The 19,016-nt window shown below is 43.1% G+C and overlaps 1 protein-coding gene across 2 annotated transcripts in view; it reads left to right on the top strand.

The window, feature by feature from the left end:
• The window catches only part of zfhx4 (zinc finger homeobox 4), an 81,368-nt gene that overhangs the window by 26,197 nt on the left and 36,155 nt on the right, over window positions 1-19,016 (top strand). For both annotated transcript variants that reach the window (XM_061064579.1, XM_061064578.1), the window contains exons 5-6: window positions 890-1,431; window positions 16,379-16,613. In XM_061064579.1, the coding sequence (XP_060920562.1) occupies window positions 890-1,431; window positions 16,379-16,613 (777 nt within the window). The remainder of the gene's footprint in view (window positions 1-889; window positions 1,432-16,378; window positions 16,614-19,016) is intronic.

Raw genomic sequence — 19,016 nt, 5'->3', positions numbered from 1 at the left:
CATTAACACAAACACATGTATGGGTGCAGGATGAAAATACCTGCTGTGTTTTATACTCCATGGTGGGTTTCAAATTCATAAATAACCACTTACATTTTGCATCCCAATTCAACTAAAGGTGTTGTATTTAAAAAGCAGCACCCACACACAAACACACATTTAGTCATCCACTAATTGGGGGGATTGAAGTTAAACTGTTTGAAAAATGATACATTCACAAGACGTTAAAATGTTCCTCTCTGCTCCAAACAGCGTGTTTAGATATGATCTGTTATAGAAAGACGTGATGAGCTTTGGTTTCATTCATACCGACAACAAAAGGATTAAATGAAAGAGTTAATTACATTTGTATGAATGGCAGACCCCCTTCTTTTTTTTTTTTGGTTCTAGGGTGAGTGGGCATAAGAAAGAGAGAACACGTGTAATGCATTGATCAGCTTTTCAAATCTGTGTGTGCATGGAGAACTAGAACCGTCGTCCCCTCATTGCTGAGAGCAGTAATTAAAGCTACCTGATGAGCGAGTTAGCAAGTTGAAAAGGATGATTGTAATTGATCCTGATTCAATCCTATTAGGGTTTTTTATAGACAAGACTTTGTAAGGAGCCCTAGTCCTCTGTGAGGCTTTATTTTATCAAATCCTTTTGTATGAGAAAGGCCTGCATAGTAGAATCACTTTTTCTTCACACTTAATTTCATTTAAGGAGGCTTTTCTCTTTCTTTCCATCCTTTATCCCCCCTGCGCATACCAGCCTTTCATTCTCATTAGAGCTTTGTATTTTTGTCATATCTCTTTGTTTTAATGTCTCTTTCTTACATGTTTGTATGTTTTGTAAAAGTCATTCTTTCTCTTTCTTCTCTAACCGGTGTTCTCTCCTATTTTCTCTGTAGTGAATAGTGACCTATCAGCGGAGTTGCGTCTTGCCAGTGGTCAACTGATGGCAGACGATCTTTCCCTGGTGTCCTCTGGTGGAATGGGGGGAATGTCCTCCTCAGACCCCTCTCTGTCCTCCTTGTCGCCACCCATCAACGACCCAACACTGCGCCTCTACCAGTGTGCGGTGTGCAACTGCTACTCCACGGACAGCCTGGAGGCCCTAAACGCCCACGTCAACGCCGAGCGCTCTTTGCCGGAAGAGGAGTGGCGCTGCGTGGTGGGCGACGTCTACCAGTGCAAGCTCTGCAGCTATAACACGCAGCTTAAGGCCAACTTTCAGCTGCACTGTAAGACCGACAAGCACATGCAGAAGCACCAGCTGGTGGCCCACATCAAGGAGGGAGGCAAAGCCAACCAGTGGAGATTAAAGTGTGTGGCCATTGGCAACCCCGTGCACCTCAAGTGCAACGCCTGTGACTACTACAGCAACAGCGTGGATAAACTGAGGCTGCATGCCACTCACCAGAGGCATGAGGCTTCCATCCGCCTCTACAAGGTAAAAAAAAAAAAAACCTTTCCCATGTTGTGTACACTGCAGAAAGATTACTTCCCTTATCTCAGTTTTCTCTCCAAGCTGAGAAAAAGAAGTCTCAGCAAAAAACGTAGAAAATCATTCCACTTATGGACTTCTAAGAGGATAAATGGTCATTTTAAGTTCAGCTGCAGAAAAAAAAACACACATGTTTTTGTTTATAAAGAATTTGCCCCATCCTCTTAACCGGGTGTCACAGCCATATAAAGTTCCCACGAGAATGGAATGATAAAGGCGGAAAAGGTCACTGTTAGAGTACCCAGGATGAATTTAATCAGATATGGGTACATCTTCTACTAAACTGCTGGCATTACTGTTCAGTAGAAGTCACGTACTAACAGACGGTTTTACATTTTTTAAAGTTTTGATTTTATCAGCCGCATTTTCAGTTTGTTTTCTCCAGCTGGAAATAATTCCGGAATAATTTCTGAATTTCTGAATTTCAAGAGTGTATAATGAGCCATTTATTTTTGAACAATGACACACACAAAATGAGACCGCCCCCTATACCACTACATGTTAACTTTTGATAAATGAGCCCTACATTGCAACAATCATAAAGATATGAATAAGAATATTTAAATTATGAAAGACTTTTTTAATGAAGTTCTTTTCATGTGTAAATAGATTTTTATCATACGTTTCATATTTAATGTTTTCAGAAACACACACACACACACACACACACTGTTCAGTACATTATCATTAATGTGTCCACACAGCTCTCCTGTAGACACTTACTGTTCTTTAGACTCATAGGTGAACTTTTGCGCTTTGGATTATATGGTCATGACCTGTCGCAGGGTTTCAACACTGATTGTGCATCAGAACAGTGAACTCAGACGGGGGTAACTTACTTAACTAATTAAACTCTTGACACTCTTGACGCGCAATAAACCTTTTTTCCGCAAGGAAATTGAAACACTACCAAAATTTGGCATCTTTCTCCTCTTCGATATGTTAACAGTGATTAAGTTTGTCAGATGTCTCCTTGAGTTTAACACAAGTCTGTTACATTTCCGAGAGCTACGGGACAGGATCAAGTGCATTACATTAATGAGGATTTCTTTACTACTCTAAGCAACACTTAGTAAGGGGGAGGTGTGTGTGTCTGTGTGTGTGTGTGTGTGTGTGTGTGTGTGTGTGTGTGTGTGTATGTATGTTGTGCCTAAAATGTAGCGACAACAGTAGTAAGAGGTTATTAAACTGAGCCATTATTGATTATTTTAAGACCTCTTCACAATAATTGACTCTAATTTATTGAGGTTTATTTTCAAATGATAATAATGCAAATGGTATTTTTTAAGAAGTTGTCTCATAAATCTAAGATAAAATAGAATAGCATGGGGCATATATTTAAAAAGAGATTTGAAGCTGCATTATATGAATTAAAGGTGTATTGTTTTTTTTTTTGTTTAAATGTGAAAGCATTTCCTTGGCCTACAAGGAACCTTAATTAACCGAAGAAAAATCTGTGGCCGATTCTTACTTACAGTTCAAAGGCTTTAGGGGATTAAGCTCATTAGCAATCTAAGGGTTATTTAAAAGAGTCGTAGTTGACTTAAACAGGATGTACATATTGACACCTGATCAGCTTAGCTTCTTTGAAAGGCTGAATTTAGAATTAGATGAGTCCAAAAATTCATTGGGGCTCATCACTAAATTTCACGAACAGTTTATGTGTATAAATTCTTAGCAAGAGTTAGCTGAGGTCCTATGTAATAGGATCAGCTTGATAAGGCCAAACTAATCAGGATCTCTATTGCGTTAGAGGAAGACTTTAACATAGGTGTCCGTCTCTAAACATGGATTTGTGTTGAGACACTTTTTACCACTTTTCTGAATATCGGTAGATACATAACAAGGTAAACTATTTATATGTCAAATCACAGTAAAACTGGGTCAGAAATGAAACAAAGAGGCTTGTCTGAACAAAATTAAGTTGTTTATTTGCCTTCAAAGAAAATAAAGCAAGGGAGTATCCTTCTAGGAACACACAGCCAAGGCAAGTGAGGGTCTTCCCAGTGCCCTCTCTTTGCACCCATACACCCCTCTACCTCATCTACCCACCCACCTACCCCACAGGCCTCAACAAATCTGTTCCACAGATGACGCTTTTAATGCCTCTGGCAGAAATCCCACTATTTTACCCTTGGACATGTGGTAGTAAAGTAGAGAGAGGGGGAGAGCCTAGAACAGCAGAGGAAAAAAAAAATCATTTTTCTATTTGACCAGAAAAACACCTCTCCTTTTATGTATTGGCAGAGGTGAAAAGCACATGGGGATGGAGGTAGCTTGGCCGGGCGCATAAAAGATCCGAGTGTTGACGACTTTACCATCTGGTTCTCTGGAAACAGAGAATATCTTTATGGCATGGGAAACCATTTGAAGATACAAACAAAAAGCATATTCAGGAGATTTTTATGGCTGCTTTTGTAGCAGCAATGGAGTACGTTTGAAGAGAACAGAGGGTTTGAAAGAGTTTTTTTCTTTCAGACTTTGAAACAGCGAGAAGGAAATGACATTAGCAGCACATGGACATCAAGTCATCTGGTGTCCAAGGCACAGCAGGTGGCACAGGAAGTCAGGCCTTATATGGGAAAAGAGGAAGTCTATTCCTTGGTTCTTACTGGAGAAATAATTTTTAAGAAATATTATTAGTCCCTGTTTGTAAAAAGAATGCTGTTGCAAAAAACAAGTTTATAGTTACTCACTTTAATATTATTAAAGCTTTAAATTCAGTTCTTATTCCCATTTAAACATGGTAGGACTAAATGGAAGATGTGTCGTAGGACTGTTTTTGTTGCTAGCAGTCTGTGTAGGCGTAGTTTTTTTATGCTAGCAGCCTCTGTAGAAGTATTTATTTCATGCTAGCAGCCTGTGTAGACTTAGTGTTTTTATGCTAGCAGCATGTGCCGAACTTGTTTTTTTATGCTAGCAGCCTGTGTAAAAAGTAATGCGTTTATGTTAGCAGCCTGTGTAGTAAGCTGTGCATTTAATGTTGCTGTAGCATAGCATGTCCATAGCTGGCCAGAACTGTGTTTGGCTTAGCGTTGAATATGATGATGTATGGCTGCGTTATGATTTTTAATAACAAACACTGGCTCTAATACACATTGAGGGTGAAGTAAATCTGTCAGTGCCATTCACAAGTGCTACAGGACTAAGTAGGGGGCTTAGTTTGAAGTTAGCGTGTGTTTGTGTGTCCACAGAGCTTTGAGGTTAAGATGTGGGGCTGTGCTTGCCCCTGGGTCATTAGGAGTTGAGAATGTTCATGGTCAATGTGGCATGGTAAAGGACCACACACACATGTATACAGACACACTGTGTGTCTCATAGGCCATGGCACCTGTTTCTCAGATGGCTGTGCGAATAAATCTTAAAATGTCCTCAGCCAACACCACAACTCCACCCACTGTCTGACTGTCTGTCTGTCTGTCTGTCTGTCCAGTTTTCCGTCATAATTCAAGCGGAAATAAATGTCCTGGGTCCACTGCAAATTTCCATATCTCTGTTTTTCTTTTCATTATTTTTTCCCCTTTCCTTCTATTCCCACACACTCTACTTTGAACTCAGAATCTTAAGCTCATAAAATGCTCAACTTTTTATGATAGAGATGGAGGGAGCAAGGGAGGGAGGAGAAAGGGCATTTAGATGGAGCACTTGGATAGTAGTAATAATAAAATATTAAAAGTGTCTTTTTCTCTGCCTCTTTCGACTCTGTCTCTCACTCTTTCACTCCCTCTGTTTTTACCCACTCCCTTTGTTTTGTCTCTGACTCTCTCCGCTCTTTCTCTCTTTCTCTCTCTCTCTCTCTCTCTTTCTATCTCTCCCCTGGGGAGCCACAGATAGGCCATCTCATTACCCATGATCCTCCTGGCAACACCATGGCCGGGAAATGAGGGGTGGGGGGAATTAAATGAGGGGAATGATGGGAGGAGAGAAAGATAGGGGGGGAAAGAAGAAGGAAGGAAGGAAGGGGACTGGATTTGTAGATGCATCAAAAGAAGAGTCATTCCTTTTTTCTTTTTCATCATCTCCTTTATATATTTTTGTATTTGTATTTTTGTATTTCTTGCATTTTGCCATCAATCAAATCATTTTTTCTCACTCCCCCCCACCCTCCCTTCACATTTTATTCTCCTCCATCTCCCTCAGATGGAGATGGCTGTGCTTATGCATCTGTGATATTAAGTCTACCGCTGTGCCTTGGCTATTAGCAAGGGTCAACCCGGCCCACTCTCATTTGAAAATCAAATGGCCCTATATATATGCAGCCCAAATTATTGGACTGTCATTTGGACTTGTGTGATGGGGAAATGGACAGGAGATTGACTCCCGTAGATTTGCATAAAAAGCCATTGTGCTGGTCCCCGGAATAGAAAAGAGACTGGATCTATTTCAAATGCAGTGCTCCATTTATGACACACACAGAGACACACACACACACTCACAGACTTGCATGTAAATTCATAGAAATATATGACATTTCATAGAGCCATAGATACACACTCACACACGTTGTAGTTTTGGTTTTCGAGTTGTTATTTCCCACTTGAGCCTGTGTCCTCTTGTTCCAGACACAGGCTCTTGATCACTGCATCCTTCTCTCACACTCAAAGACAGACTTTAAGAGTTGCTATTCTCTTCAAACAGGAATGTTTTCAGTCACTTCACACTGGATGCTACTTGACTTGGAGATATAGATTTTCATGTTCTGTCATGGAGACGGGTGATGCAGCCCGCCACCGAGGGTTCAGAGCCGTAAATGTGAACAAACGAATGAATTCACTTCAGTGTTTTTGCCAGAAAGGTTTTCTGTTTGTCTCTCTTTCTCTTCATTTTTTCTTTTTTACTTTCTACTTGTTATTTTTCTGTCTGTCTTTCTCTTCACCATTTCTCTTTTTACCTGTTAGGTTATTCAAATTGTCTCCTCTTTCACCTGCGTGGTGATTACAATGGAAATCTTTCAGAGGTCTGGGGGTGGGGGTGGAGTTGGGGATGGAAGAGGAAGAGGGTGGCGGCTAATTAAAGCATAAAAGCAGGTGTGTGCGTGTGTGTGTGTGTGTTTGTATGGGTTCACATTGTGTGCCTGACAGAAAGGTTTGAATGGACAGACTTCTCCCCAGCCCTCCCCCTTCTTCCTAATAATCCTCATAGATATTAATAAGAGTTTCACCCATTCTCCCTGCAACGCCTTAACCAGATGGTCAGTAGTGCATTAGGGTGTGTGTGAAATTGTGCGTGTGTGCAATGTCCAGCTTTGGTTAGGCTACTGATTGACACTCAAATGTAAGGTTTAATTACCCCAGCCGCCTCTCCCCCCCCCCCTGTGCTCTCTGAACTCTCAGGTGGATTTGTCGAGTCCTGGAGACTTAAATGGCATATGCTTTGTCTTCTGTCTTTAGCAAGGTGTGTGTTCCTGCGTGTAGGGAAAATAACAGCAAGGTTGATTTTGTTAACATTAAAATCAAGGTGTGATCTTCTTCACAATCATCCCCACTTCTTTTTTGAACTGTGGGTCATTTTGGCTAGACCAGGCAGAGCCAGACTGGGCAAGGCCTAGGCCAGGCCATTTGTCCATGTGCAGGGGACTGTGAAGCAGATCAGGGCTGACAGGTATGGGAACGATAGCAGAAAGGGGGGTTATGAAGAGTGTTGGGGGGGGGGGGTCAGTGTCTTCCAGACCACCAGAAAGAAGGGAACATCGCTGAGATGCAGGAACAAAGGACCTAGCAGGAGTTTGTCTTTTTTTCCCCCCTTGAACCCTCCCACCCTTGCTTTATCCCTAAAACCCACCCAAATACGCCCCCCCTCCTCCTCCTCACCCTTCTATCCTTACTCCTCCTACTCACACACTTGTCTTCCTCTGCCTTCCCTTTTTTTTTTTCCATCCTCAACTCTCTGCCTGTCTTTTGTTTTCTCCTTGGTCTTGATCATCCTGTTGGGACAAAGAAAAGTGTGTTTTAAAAAGATGAAATAAGTTAGAATCAAAGAGGGGCACTCTGACCTTCATTCTTGGTACCTTGATTTGATCAGAGCTGCTTCAGACAGATCACATGGTAGTGAGATCAGATAAATGTTTTTTTGTGTAAGTTCATTAGCGTGACTTTTGAAATCACCTGATTGATATGAAAGCTGTCGTAGTCCCTTAGTATCGTGTGCGTCAAATAGGGACAGGAAGGTGTTCTATTCCCGAATTGTTGTATCATCTGTCGAATGGTATTTAGATCGCACATTCACGCTTTTCCCTCTCTCATGAAGCTATCAGGATATTGATATGGACAAAGTTGAACTGAAATACTCCTCAACGCCCTTCCAAATCAATAATCAATCGATTGGAGGTAATTGTGCCTCCCTTGGAACAGTCCCAAGTCTCTCTCGCTCTCTCTCTCTCTCTCTCGCTCCTTCTCACACTCTCTCTGTCATTATCAGCATGTGGCCCAGTATTCAGCATTTCAGCATTCCAGCTGTAATTGATTTTAACCATTAGGTGCTCAGTGAATAGATAAGTAGTGGGAGATATTCGATTATACGGTGAAAAAGAGAGAGAGAGGGAGATGGGGATGGAAAGAGAGGAAGGGGGGAGAGAGAGGATTGAGGGATGTTGTGAGAGGGCTGGAGAAAGAGGAACTGACCCGTCCTGCTGTCTATCCGTCTCTACAACCGGTCTTCCATCCTTGTGGCAGCAACAATACCGCTGACCTCCTGTGAGTTCAAGCAGCTTAGTTTCTGCGAGGTAATCCCTAATGCTTTGAAATAGACCTGATAGAAAGCCCACTTGCTTGTTCGGGATTAATGTGAGTTGGTGGGGGTAAAGGGGGTGGGGGTCTTTTAGTTTTCTGCACATTTAGTCAAATTAACCCATTGGAATTATCATATTCAAGTCTAATTGCGGACTTAGTTGCACATGAATGAGGAGCGGAGTGTCTTTAAAAGCGTGTTGTACTTTATGGGCAGACAGATGGGAGGCATGCATTTAACATCCTTGTATAATATCCACTACCATGCATTAACACCCCCCCCCCCCCCTTTCTCTATTGTTTATGTTTAGATTTACTATGCTGGTGGTCAAAGTGCTATTATTCCTTTCAGTGGTCGTCCATCCCTTACAGAGGCCATTTTGAATCGGAGTGCATCTCAAACAAGGCTGGTATTGCTTCCCCACTGGTTTCTGAAGATATCAGGGTTTTCTTTGCTCCGTCCTCTTTTTCTCAATTCTGGCAGGAGTGTAGGTTAGGACTAGGGGTAGGGGCGGATGGAAAAGTGGGGGTTGGGGGTGGGGGAACAAAGGCAAACATTTGAGTAATCTTCAAAGAGCCCATTGGTATGTTGAGTGGACGCTGGTATGCGGACTGCGGCTGAGGCTTTTTCAGGGGAAAACAATATCCTTCCTTTAGACAGCCCGGGCTTGGGCAAACACTACCAGGCAGAAGACTCTGCCCAGTGTTGCCACTGCTATCAGCTTACCTCCCCCCCTTCCCTCCCTCCTTCTTTGGATAATACAGAAAATGGCAGGGTCCTTAATGTTGCCAGAACAGCACAGAGCTCATCATTATGGGTTTACAGCGGTAGACAGAACATCCCCGGGTTGTCGAATGTTTTGCCGAGCAGAGCTTAGAGGAGGTGTCAGAGATCGTTACAGGTTTCTCTTTTATTGACATGTGCCTTGTGATAGTGGCACTATTTAAATGTTTGAGTTTTTCCGTACAAAGGGGGGATAGCAGGAGAAAAGAAAGAGGAGCGGACTGAAATCGGCCATGTTTTGTAAAGAAAAGAAGGGAGGGATCAAGTGTGCCATCTTGTAGGTCAACTGCAAGGCTTTTGATTTCCTGTTGCAATATGCAAACCGGCGCTGCTGAAGAGGTGCTTTCATTGTGCTCCCTCTGGCAGAGGTACCACTCCAACCGGTGCTTACACACACACTTCTGCACAGCTTGTACACACAACAAATCACATTGTTGCACTCTTTCTTTGGAACACGGCCTGAACTTTGCCTTTTGTTCTATGAAGGGTGTTGAAATATCACATCTACGAGTTGGGAAGTGGATGACGTAACGGTATATTATGTAGTATTAAAAGTTAGACAAGTGTAGATCAAGCTAGTCATGCATGCCGTGATGCAGCTGTCAAGAAAACTGGCATCATAGCACACTCATTAGATAAACACAGCTCTTAAAGAAAAAAAAACAGACAGTCTGCCATTTTGCGACAGTTTCAAAATGAACTCCCTTTGTCCAGTAATCAGTAGCCATTTTCTCACGAGGATCCACCCCAGGGATAATTTCTCCCATTTCTCTGTCATTAGGAGGGCCTGGCATTAGGCTTGTGTTTTGTTCCCTGTACCTTTTGTTTTGTGCTAAGTGAAACCATGCGACAGGGTAGGGGCTAACTGGAAAACAATACTCCCCTTCACAGGCTCAGGAATGTGTAATTAGTGATTTGAACCCGACTACGCTCGTCTAGATTCTCCCCTATCATTCTCTCTCTCTCTCTTTCCATCCCTTGTCCTTTTGTTCTCTCTGTCATAGAGTCTCACTCTCCTCGCCTCTCGATCTATCCGTTAGTTTTTCTCACTGTATCTTTCTCTCCTTCCTTTTGTCTAACAGACATTTTTCAAAAAGTCTCAATTACTAGCTGAGCAAAAAAAAAAAAAAGAAAAAAAAAAAACTTGGCAAAAATATCTTGCTGCTCCTCTCGGCACCAAAATAATTTTCCCTTCTCTTCCCTTTCAGTTTAAGTTAAATATAACAACATCAGTGTAGTACAGACCTCTTTGATGGTAGAAGCCAATAAGCTGAAGGCCCAGAATCTCAACCTTTTTATTTTTGTTTTCTCCCCATCTTTCATAGAAACTGTCAATTAGACCCTGGCTTGATTTCCCAAAAGCATCTTTGCATGCTGGAAAAAAAGAAAAAGAAAAATGATGAATCCAGCCCAAAATCGTGTTAGTATTTCAACTTTATCCCTCCCCTTGTACAGCGTTGGAAAAAAGGAGAATCCCATGAGCATGTTCAATGATCCTGATTTCAGCAGTATATGATCTCTGTCCCATTGTGAGTCGATGGAAAAGATAATCTTAGCAGCATTATGGTTTGGGGAATTGGGAGGTCTGGTCAGTCTCACCTGGCGGCGATGGAGACAAGTGGGGGCTTTTAGACCCTAATGGGCTAAGGTCAGGATGGCTAATAGGGAGTAAGTGGCTGAGCCATGCTGTCTAAATCTAATGCTAATGTAAATACTGATCCATTTTCATGGGAGATGGAGGTGAGCAGATAAGAAACAAAGATTTGTTCGAATTGTCTCTCTCTCTTAGAATTGGTTCTCCCAAAGTATTAAATATTGTATTGGTTGTGGCGCGCAGAGACTCCAAGAAAGTACTTCTTTGGAAAATTTAGAGATCTAAACGAGAAGAAATGGATCGTGTTGTAAAGACGGGGTTGCTTATTTCTGTTTTTTTTTGTTTTTTTCCTTTGCTGGTATGCATAACTTGCATCCTAGTGTATATGTGAGCCGGGGGAAAAGAGAAAGGAAAAGATTGAGAGTCAGATGGGATTTTCCAAGAGAGGGGCCAGGGGTCAGGAAGCTGTGAACTTCTGATTGACCTCTGCCCCATACGTCAGACACACTTACGTCACTGCTACAAGTGTGTGTGTGAGTGTGTGTGTATGTGTGTGTGTGTGTGTGTGTGAGTGACTGTCTGTGTGTGGGAGTCAGACAAATAGGAAGAAAGACCATCAACTGGATTTTAGAGTTACAATGTTTCCCAAGCGTTTAAAAAACTCTATCCCTGTTACTTTCTCTCTTTACATTTTATTGCTGACAGATAACAAAAAGGAATAGAGGGTAACTTAAGGGGGGGGGGGGGAGCAAGTTGAAGTGAAGTAGAATGGCAGAAAAGCTTGTATGAAAACCTGTGTTAATTCATTTATTTGCCTTGGTGGCCATTATGCAAGGGATGCTTATTATTATTGGGTGACCTAAGCTAAGCTAACTCACAGGTCCTGCGCCTGTTATTCAGGCCCCAGAGCTGTGATCACATGTTACCGCCAGCACAGAGAGAGAAAAAAAGGAGAGGCTACTTAGCAATGAGAAATATTTTCTTTGCATTTATGTCAGTATAGGGACATGGAAGACAGCCATCGGGAAAGAAAAAAGGTGGGTTGGGGGAGATTTTTTTTTTTTTTCTGGGGATTGTTTTGTGTCTGAGGCGTCTTTAGATCACAAACAGTGGCCTTGTAGAGGAGAGAGAGAGAAGCAGGAGATTTGTGTATCATCGAGCATATGCAATGTGCACTCAGCAGTTTTTATATACAGCTTCGATTTGCATATTTGTTTTTATGCGTGTGCAGCACCGAAACTGTCTCTCTATACATTATCTTGGCTGCTCTCTTTATCCGTGACGACGAGGTGACACATACCTGGGCCCTCAGCAGCTCCTCTTTTTTTTTTCTCCAGCAGTCTGCCAGTGAATCTCTCCAGCAGTGATCTTGCGTTGTATCTATGTCTTGAGGGCTGAGCGGCGGTTAGCAGTAACATGTGTTAGGGAGGTGGTAGCACTGATGGAATCCTACACTTGGCAGCATTCCAGGCAGCGCTGGTATGTGTTTAAAATACTTTCAAGGAACAAAACACGCTTTTGTTATTTGCTGGGCCAAGTGGGGCTGTTTTTGTCTCAGATGGCCCCCGGGGGCCCAGGGGGATAGCACCGGAAGCGGGTGAAGTTCCAAAAAAGAAGGTATACCCAACAACAAGCTCTCTGCTTCCCCTTAAAAAAAAAAAAAAAACACACAGTTGAAAGGAAATAAAGAGGTTCTCACAATGTGTGGGATGCACATTTGCATGCAAGCACATACTCTCAGAGGACGGGGAAAGGAAAACAGAATGTATGCACTGATTCTTTAGGTATAAAACACGTACACACACGCTCTGACACGCACACAGAGTGGTTATTAAGACACAGCTGCGGTAGTGGAGGGTTCTTATTTTCAGAATGTGTTCATTAGCTGTCTGGTTCTACACTTTATGACAGGAAATGTCATGTTTGTACTGAATACCCTAATTTTTTGTTTGCTTTATGGAGGAAAAAAACAACAACTCTGCTGCTATGGGCTTCCTTTCAAACTGTTACACGCTCTCAATCAGAGGCAAAGTCACAAAGTATCGGCATTGAATTGTAAACAGAAACCAAAAAAAAAACAGGTTAATCAAAAAAATGTGGAGTCAAAAATTACTTATACATTAGAACAAAACCCTAACTCTCTCTCTCTCACACACACACACACACACACACACACACACACACACATACAGTAAGAAGAAAAAGATCATGACAACCTGAAATGATACCTTCACACACACCTCCACGCACACTTTGACGTACGTATACGTGCAGGGAGAGATGAAAGAATTTGTGAGGCGGTGTCTTTTGCTTTGGCTTATTAAGAATTCAGTTAATGAGGCAGCTTTGTCACCACAGACGGAACAAATGAATATGAGATAGCAGCGCCGCCATCCTTTCCCCACAAACGCAGGGAGCGAGCAGAGGGGAGGTGTGTGCGCCCGTGTTTGTGTGTTTGTGAGGGGGGGGAAAAAAAGTGTTTTGTAAACATCTCATTCTGCATAATGAATGCAGCCCTCTGTCAGCCTCACACACACCTACACACACACACACAGCACCAGCAAACCACTAACACAAGGGAGCTTCCCCTACCTGTCAAATTGACTCTCCTCCCCTCTCCTCATACTTGTCCCAGAGAATGTGTATTTGTGTGTGTGTGTGTGTGTGTGTGTGTGTGTGTGTGTGTGTCATCGGCAGGGCTCACCATGTTGTGTTTTTGACAGGTAAACAGGAAGTCCCAGGTGTCATAATTTGCATTCTATGTGTAGGTTTGTTTTTGTGCATTTTGCACCTCCTCCACCAGCCTGAGACGCCTGTGCCATGTTTAGGTCCACCCAGGGAGGACTTTTTAGCTGATTTTGATTGGCCCACTGGGAGTGTTAACGTATTTGGTTGTTTGCCAAACGCTAATCCCCAACAATTAACCACCAGGCACTCTGGAGAGGTGCCATATTGAAAGGGATGGGCTCTTTTTGCCACTCTGCCCACACTAAACACACATACATGGATGATTATACGACAAAAATGCATGTACAGCACTTGTACACACACTCACAAAAGTCAGCTGCAGCGTAAATTACATACACATTTCAAGCAGACACACACTGGTGCGAAACCCAGAAGCAGGAACAGTGTGTTTGTGTGTTTGAATATGCATTACACAGCCCACGCCTGGCAGGAGTCAAAGCGCTCCTTTAAAAGTTCATAAATCATGGATGTTCTGGCCTGTGATCACCAGACCGCCTGCATTACAGGCCTGCAGTGTGCCAGAGAGCAACAGACAGCCCTCTAGTTTAGGTCTTAAACAAACCCTCAGGAATGTGCTGATGGGGAGAGAATTAATATTAGGACTAAACCTATCTGGCAGCCCAGTTCAACCCCAAGTATATGATGCAGATACTCCCAGCCAAAGCCTCATAATCTAAAAACAAATAGAATCTAAGTTAGCACGACGAGGGATGCAGAGCATTTCAGGCCACTGCTTTGATTTATATGAAGATTTTAATTTTCAAACTGCTGAAAATATCTTAATGACTGTACCAAAAGAAAGCACTGAAAATGATGAATGGAACCTCCTCTCCTCTCCTGATATGAGTTGAAGCTTTTATGCCCGTCTTTAATGCTAAGAAAATAAACATGCAGGCACATAAAAAAACATGCTTTTTCAAATATCTGATTAGCCTTGGTCTTTGGCACTTTTGGATATGATACTAAAGAATGTCACTGAAGGAAAGAAACTTAAAGTAATCCCCATTTTTTGCAGAATAGTCTTTATTTAATTGTATACTGGAGTGGAGCCCTGGCGTAATTGAAACAAGAAAAAAAAAAAGTACTGCACAAGAGCAGTGAGAGGTTTCCTTCTCCTTTTTCTGAAGTGGTATTGATTGATGACAGAAGAAGTAAAAGAGCTTTTCTGTATGTTGCGAGCATTTGGAATTAATATTGAGGGCCATTATGAAGAGACAGAACCCAGATGAATAGTGCATCCACCCATGCATTTAGTGCTGCTTATTCAAAGCTGTGTCCTGGTGCTTGCAGGCTAAGAACGGTGAATACGACGTGCCATCTCCCCAGCATCTTTTTAGGTCTACCCAAGGGTCTCCAAATGGGTCGAATTACTATTTCAGAGAAAAGAAATTTAAAGTCCTAACCCTAAAGTTTAAACATCTCTGTGTTTGAATGTCTGTATCCACACCGTTCATGTCATCGTATGTGCGTTTGCTTCCATGAGCACCCGTGTGTGTGTGTGTGTGTGTGTGTGTGTGTGTGTGTGTGTGTGTGTGTGTGTGTGTGTGTGTGTGTGTGTGTGTGTGTGTGTGTGTGTGTGTGTGTGTGTGTGTGTGTGTGTGTGTGTGTGTGTGTGTGTGGTTTCTACGGTAAGTCTCAGCTCTCCTGCAAGGGAGGGAGGGGAAGAAAGAAAAGAAGCAAAGCAAAAGAGAGAGAGAGAGAGAGAGAGAAGGAGCGAGGGAGGCCTCTTTTCACAGAGAAACAAAGATAGCTGTAATTAATGGCCCTGAGCTCTGGACTAGGGGAGCTTTCTTCTGACAACTCCGACTTAATTAAAACTTAAGACTTCTGAAAGGGCCTCTGACTGCGAGGGGACGTCCCACCGTCTCGTGAGAAAAAGCTCGTAAGATTTCCTACAAAAGAAAGAAAGAGGGAGAGACAGAGAGAAAAGATGTGTTAGCGGCTGTAGCTATGTTGCTAATCCCTGTTTGTCAAAGGAGGAAGAGGGAAAGCGGGAGGGGGGGGGGGGTTAGAACTCACACACCTGCAGCTAACTGTGTCCCACATCCTTGCCTCTCCACCCCATTCCTCCCAACACACACACACACACACACACACACACACACACACACACACACACACACACACACACACACACACACACACACACACACACACACACACACACTCCTCCCACACATACTTTTTCTCTCTTCCTGCTCCATATAACATAATGCAATACCTCTCAGAAGAAAAAATCACCTCGCTAACTTTTCAAGAATGAAACATGTTTCTATAGGAGCCATGAGAGACACACACACACACACACACACACACACACACCATTATGTGTATTAATTCATGCACAGAAGCCTGCACCTGTTTCTCACACGGCTGTATGAATAAATCTTAACAAAGCATAAGCTAACCTCGGTGAGCCACCTCTGTGTCTCTGTCTCTTTGCCTTGCTCTCTTTTTCCTCCCTGTCTCCCTCCCCTCCCTCCACAGAGGATCAGATAATAAAAGCTTGGCCTGCTCTTTTGTTTTTGTGCATTGTTCATTAGCCCGGCAGCAACAACAGAGGCACACTTGATATGCTTGGCTTGACTGGGTGTATGGGAGTAGGGCAAGGTGGGATGGGGGCTGTGCGTGCGTGCATGTGTGTGTGTGCGTGTGCGCGTGTGTGAGTGTGTGCTTGTGTGCTCGCACACATCTTGGTAGGGGGTAGCTTTGCATGGCTGCAATGCCATTAAAGACGCAACTGGAAATTAAGGGCTTGCAACTGACAGCACACGTTGAATGAGAAACCCCTGCAGCTGCTAACAATGAGGAGAGCTGGACAATGTGCATGTTAAAGACAAAAATAGTCTTCTCAACTCAACCTCTCAGCTGACTTCTGTGTGTTTTTTTTTTTTTTATCTTTGCCACCTCAAACATATCCGGTTAATTTGGAAAAAGTTGTTACCAGTTGACTTTCAGCTGTTTGTTCAACTTCTTCATGTCCATTGGACGCCCTCAGAACATGAGCACATTTAACAGACGCACTCTCTTCTCTTCTCTCAGCACTTGCAGAAGCAGGACAACGCGTACAGCCCGGAGTCGTGCGTCTACTACTGCACCCTGTGTGACTACTCCACCAGGGCCCGCCTCAACCTGGTGCAGCACGTCCGCTCTGCTCGCCACCAGCAGAACGAAGGACTGAGGAAACTCCAGCTGCACCAGCAAGGCCTGGGAGGGGACGAGGACGGACTGAGCTTCCACGAGCTGTTCCATGTCAAGGAGAGCCCGTCCAGCCAAGGTCTGTTCGTCTTGTACCATGTTTGTCTGATAGCTTAAGTTGCTGTGACTTGAGTCGTGTTGTTTTAAGGTTGTGTACATGTTTTGTGTCTTCTTTCTGTTTTATTATTTTGTATTTTTTGGATTATAAATGGACACTTATTCAGGTTGTAATGGTCAGTTTATCTCTATCAAATCATTTTTACTCCGTACACTCCTCCCCATTTTTTTTTCTCTATTTTTGCACCACTCCCTCTTCAATCTGTCAAACCCGCTCTCCCTCCCTCCGTCCCTCCTTCCTATGGCCTTCATATCCAGATCACGTCTCTGGATACAGACCCGTCCATTCCTCCTAATCTCTCCAAAATGAGCATACTGTTCCTATTAGGCTGCCGTGCTTATATCTGCTACACACAGACACATAAACACACACTGTCCCGTGCACAGGGACATCCCAGCCAGGCAAGGCTGTCAGTTTATGAAATTTCACCTTGGGAGTATCTTGTAGTGAAAAGGCCTGTGCACACATACGACAGCCGTACACACATACATTACTCGCACATACACAAGCTTTAAACACACGCACACACGTATGCTACGGCTACACAGTCTCTCCCTGGAGTGAGCTTTCATTTCCTTTCTCATGACCAAAGCAATTTGGCTTTCATTTAAGACTCTCCGTCCTGCCAGCAGCTAATAAGTGTAACAGAACTGTAAAACATTCAGAGAGACAAAAAAAAAAGAAAAGATTAATCGTTTTTCTTTGAGTAGGGGGTTGGATGGTTGGTGAGGGGTTGCAGGGTGTAAGGGGAGGGGGCTGCGCTGTAATTTAAACCAGAAGACCAAGAGTCAGGGTCCATTATTTAGTCATCCCTATGTTAATGCTGCCGGGAGAAAATGAGCGCTTAACTTGTTTTTGCTTTGCTTGACCTGAAGGAGCGGGTGGGATCGGGTGGGGTGGATTGGGGGGGGGGGTAACACATTTTGAATAGCATTCCAGCATAGCATTAGCCCATACATCCATCTGTGTGTGTGTGTGTGTGTGTGTGTGTGTGTGTGTGTGTGTGTGTGTGTGTGTGTGTGTGTCAGCGTTTATGTGTGTGTTTTTCAGCATGAATCTGCTCTCCCCAGTGTCCTGTTTATACTGTACATGTACTCCCAAAACAGATGGGGGCCCAGCGCTTAGAAACATATGTGAATCCCAACACGCACACACACACTCTCTCTCTCTCACACACACACACACACACTCTCTCTCTCTCTCTCTCTCTCACACACACACATACACACACATGAACCGGAGAAGAGCTCCCAATCCTGAAATGGAGACTGTTGCTGGTGTACGTTTGGTTTTAATTACACATGGATCAAAGTTTCGGTGAGATTCAGGGGTGCAGCAGAAAAAGCTTGCTTACATAAATCATTACCTTACATTTTAACACAGCGCACCCCCCCCCCCCACCCCCCTTTTCTATTTTCTCTTGTTCTCTTTTTCTATCTCTCTCCTTTTTTGTCCCGCTTATCCCATCTCCCACTCTCTCCTGCTCCTATCCATTTTCAAATCAGAACAACTTCAAGCCTTTTTTTTTCTTCTCAGATTTTTCAATCTTAAACCAGCAGGCCAACAACCACCTTTTAAACCTGTCAGAAGCAATAACCGCCTGCTGCACCTATTTCAAATGTTCCACTCTTAAAACACACCATATTTGTTGCTCGGGCCCTTCGTTTTTTTTTTTTTTTTTGATACCTCGGCTTTGATGCCACATGGTGAATTTCCATGAGGAAGCTAGTGCGAAGCTTAAGCGGACGCTGGCGGCGACCGAAATGCTAAGCCTCTTTTTTTGGATGCCCTCCTTTTGCCCAGTCTATATAATTTTTAGTGAACAACAGTTTTCTTTCACAAGGTACATGGTTAGTGTTTCAAAGGAATTTCCTTGAAGACTGTACAAGTTTAGCAGGTTTAAGGAAAGGAGGGTGTAAGAGTGTTTTAAGCAGGCAGGGATCAACATTGAAAGTTAATTTGATAAAGGAGAGAGCTCTTTCCTGTCCAATAGTTGTTTGAAATGCTTTTATGATATTTTAGCAGTTTTAAAGCTGAGTCCTCAGTGTTTTAGATTACACAACAACACGTGTGGATATATTACACGCCAGAGTAGCTTTTGTTACATGGGGAGAAAAAAAAGTATATTAAAGCTGCTTTAGGCTCCCATAGTGATAGATGATGTGAATGTTTTCACTGATGGAAAAGGCTCCATAGTAGGCAACATTTGCAGCCAGTGTTCAGTTTAAGGGCCCCCTTTATTTGTGTGTACGTGCATGTGTATGCGTGCCGCTAGTTTTCTGGGGCTACAACTACTGACTCGAGCACTTTCTGTTCATTAGAGACTGGTATGAAAAAGATTAATTTAAGTGCTGACCGGTATCT

Source organism: Labrus mixtus, chromosome 19 (genome assembly GCF_963584025.1).
Source record: "Labrus mixtus chromosome 19, fLabMix1.1, whole genome shotgun sequence".
Lineage (NCBI taxonomy): Eukaryota > Metazoa > Chordata > Actinopteri > Labriformes > Labridae > Labrus > Labrus mixtus.
The sequence above is the reverse complement of the archived record's forward strand: the minus strand, read 5'-3'. Positions and strand labels throughout refer to the sequence as shown.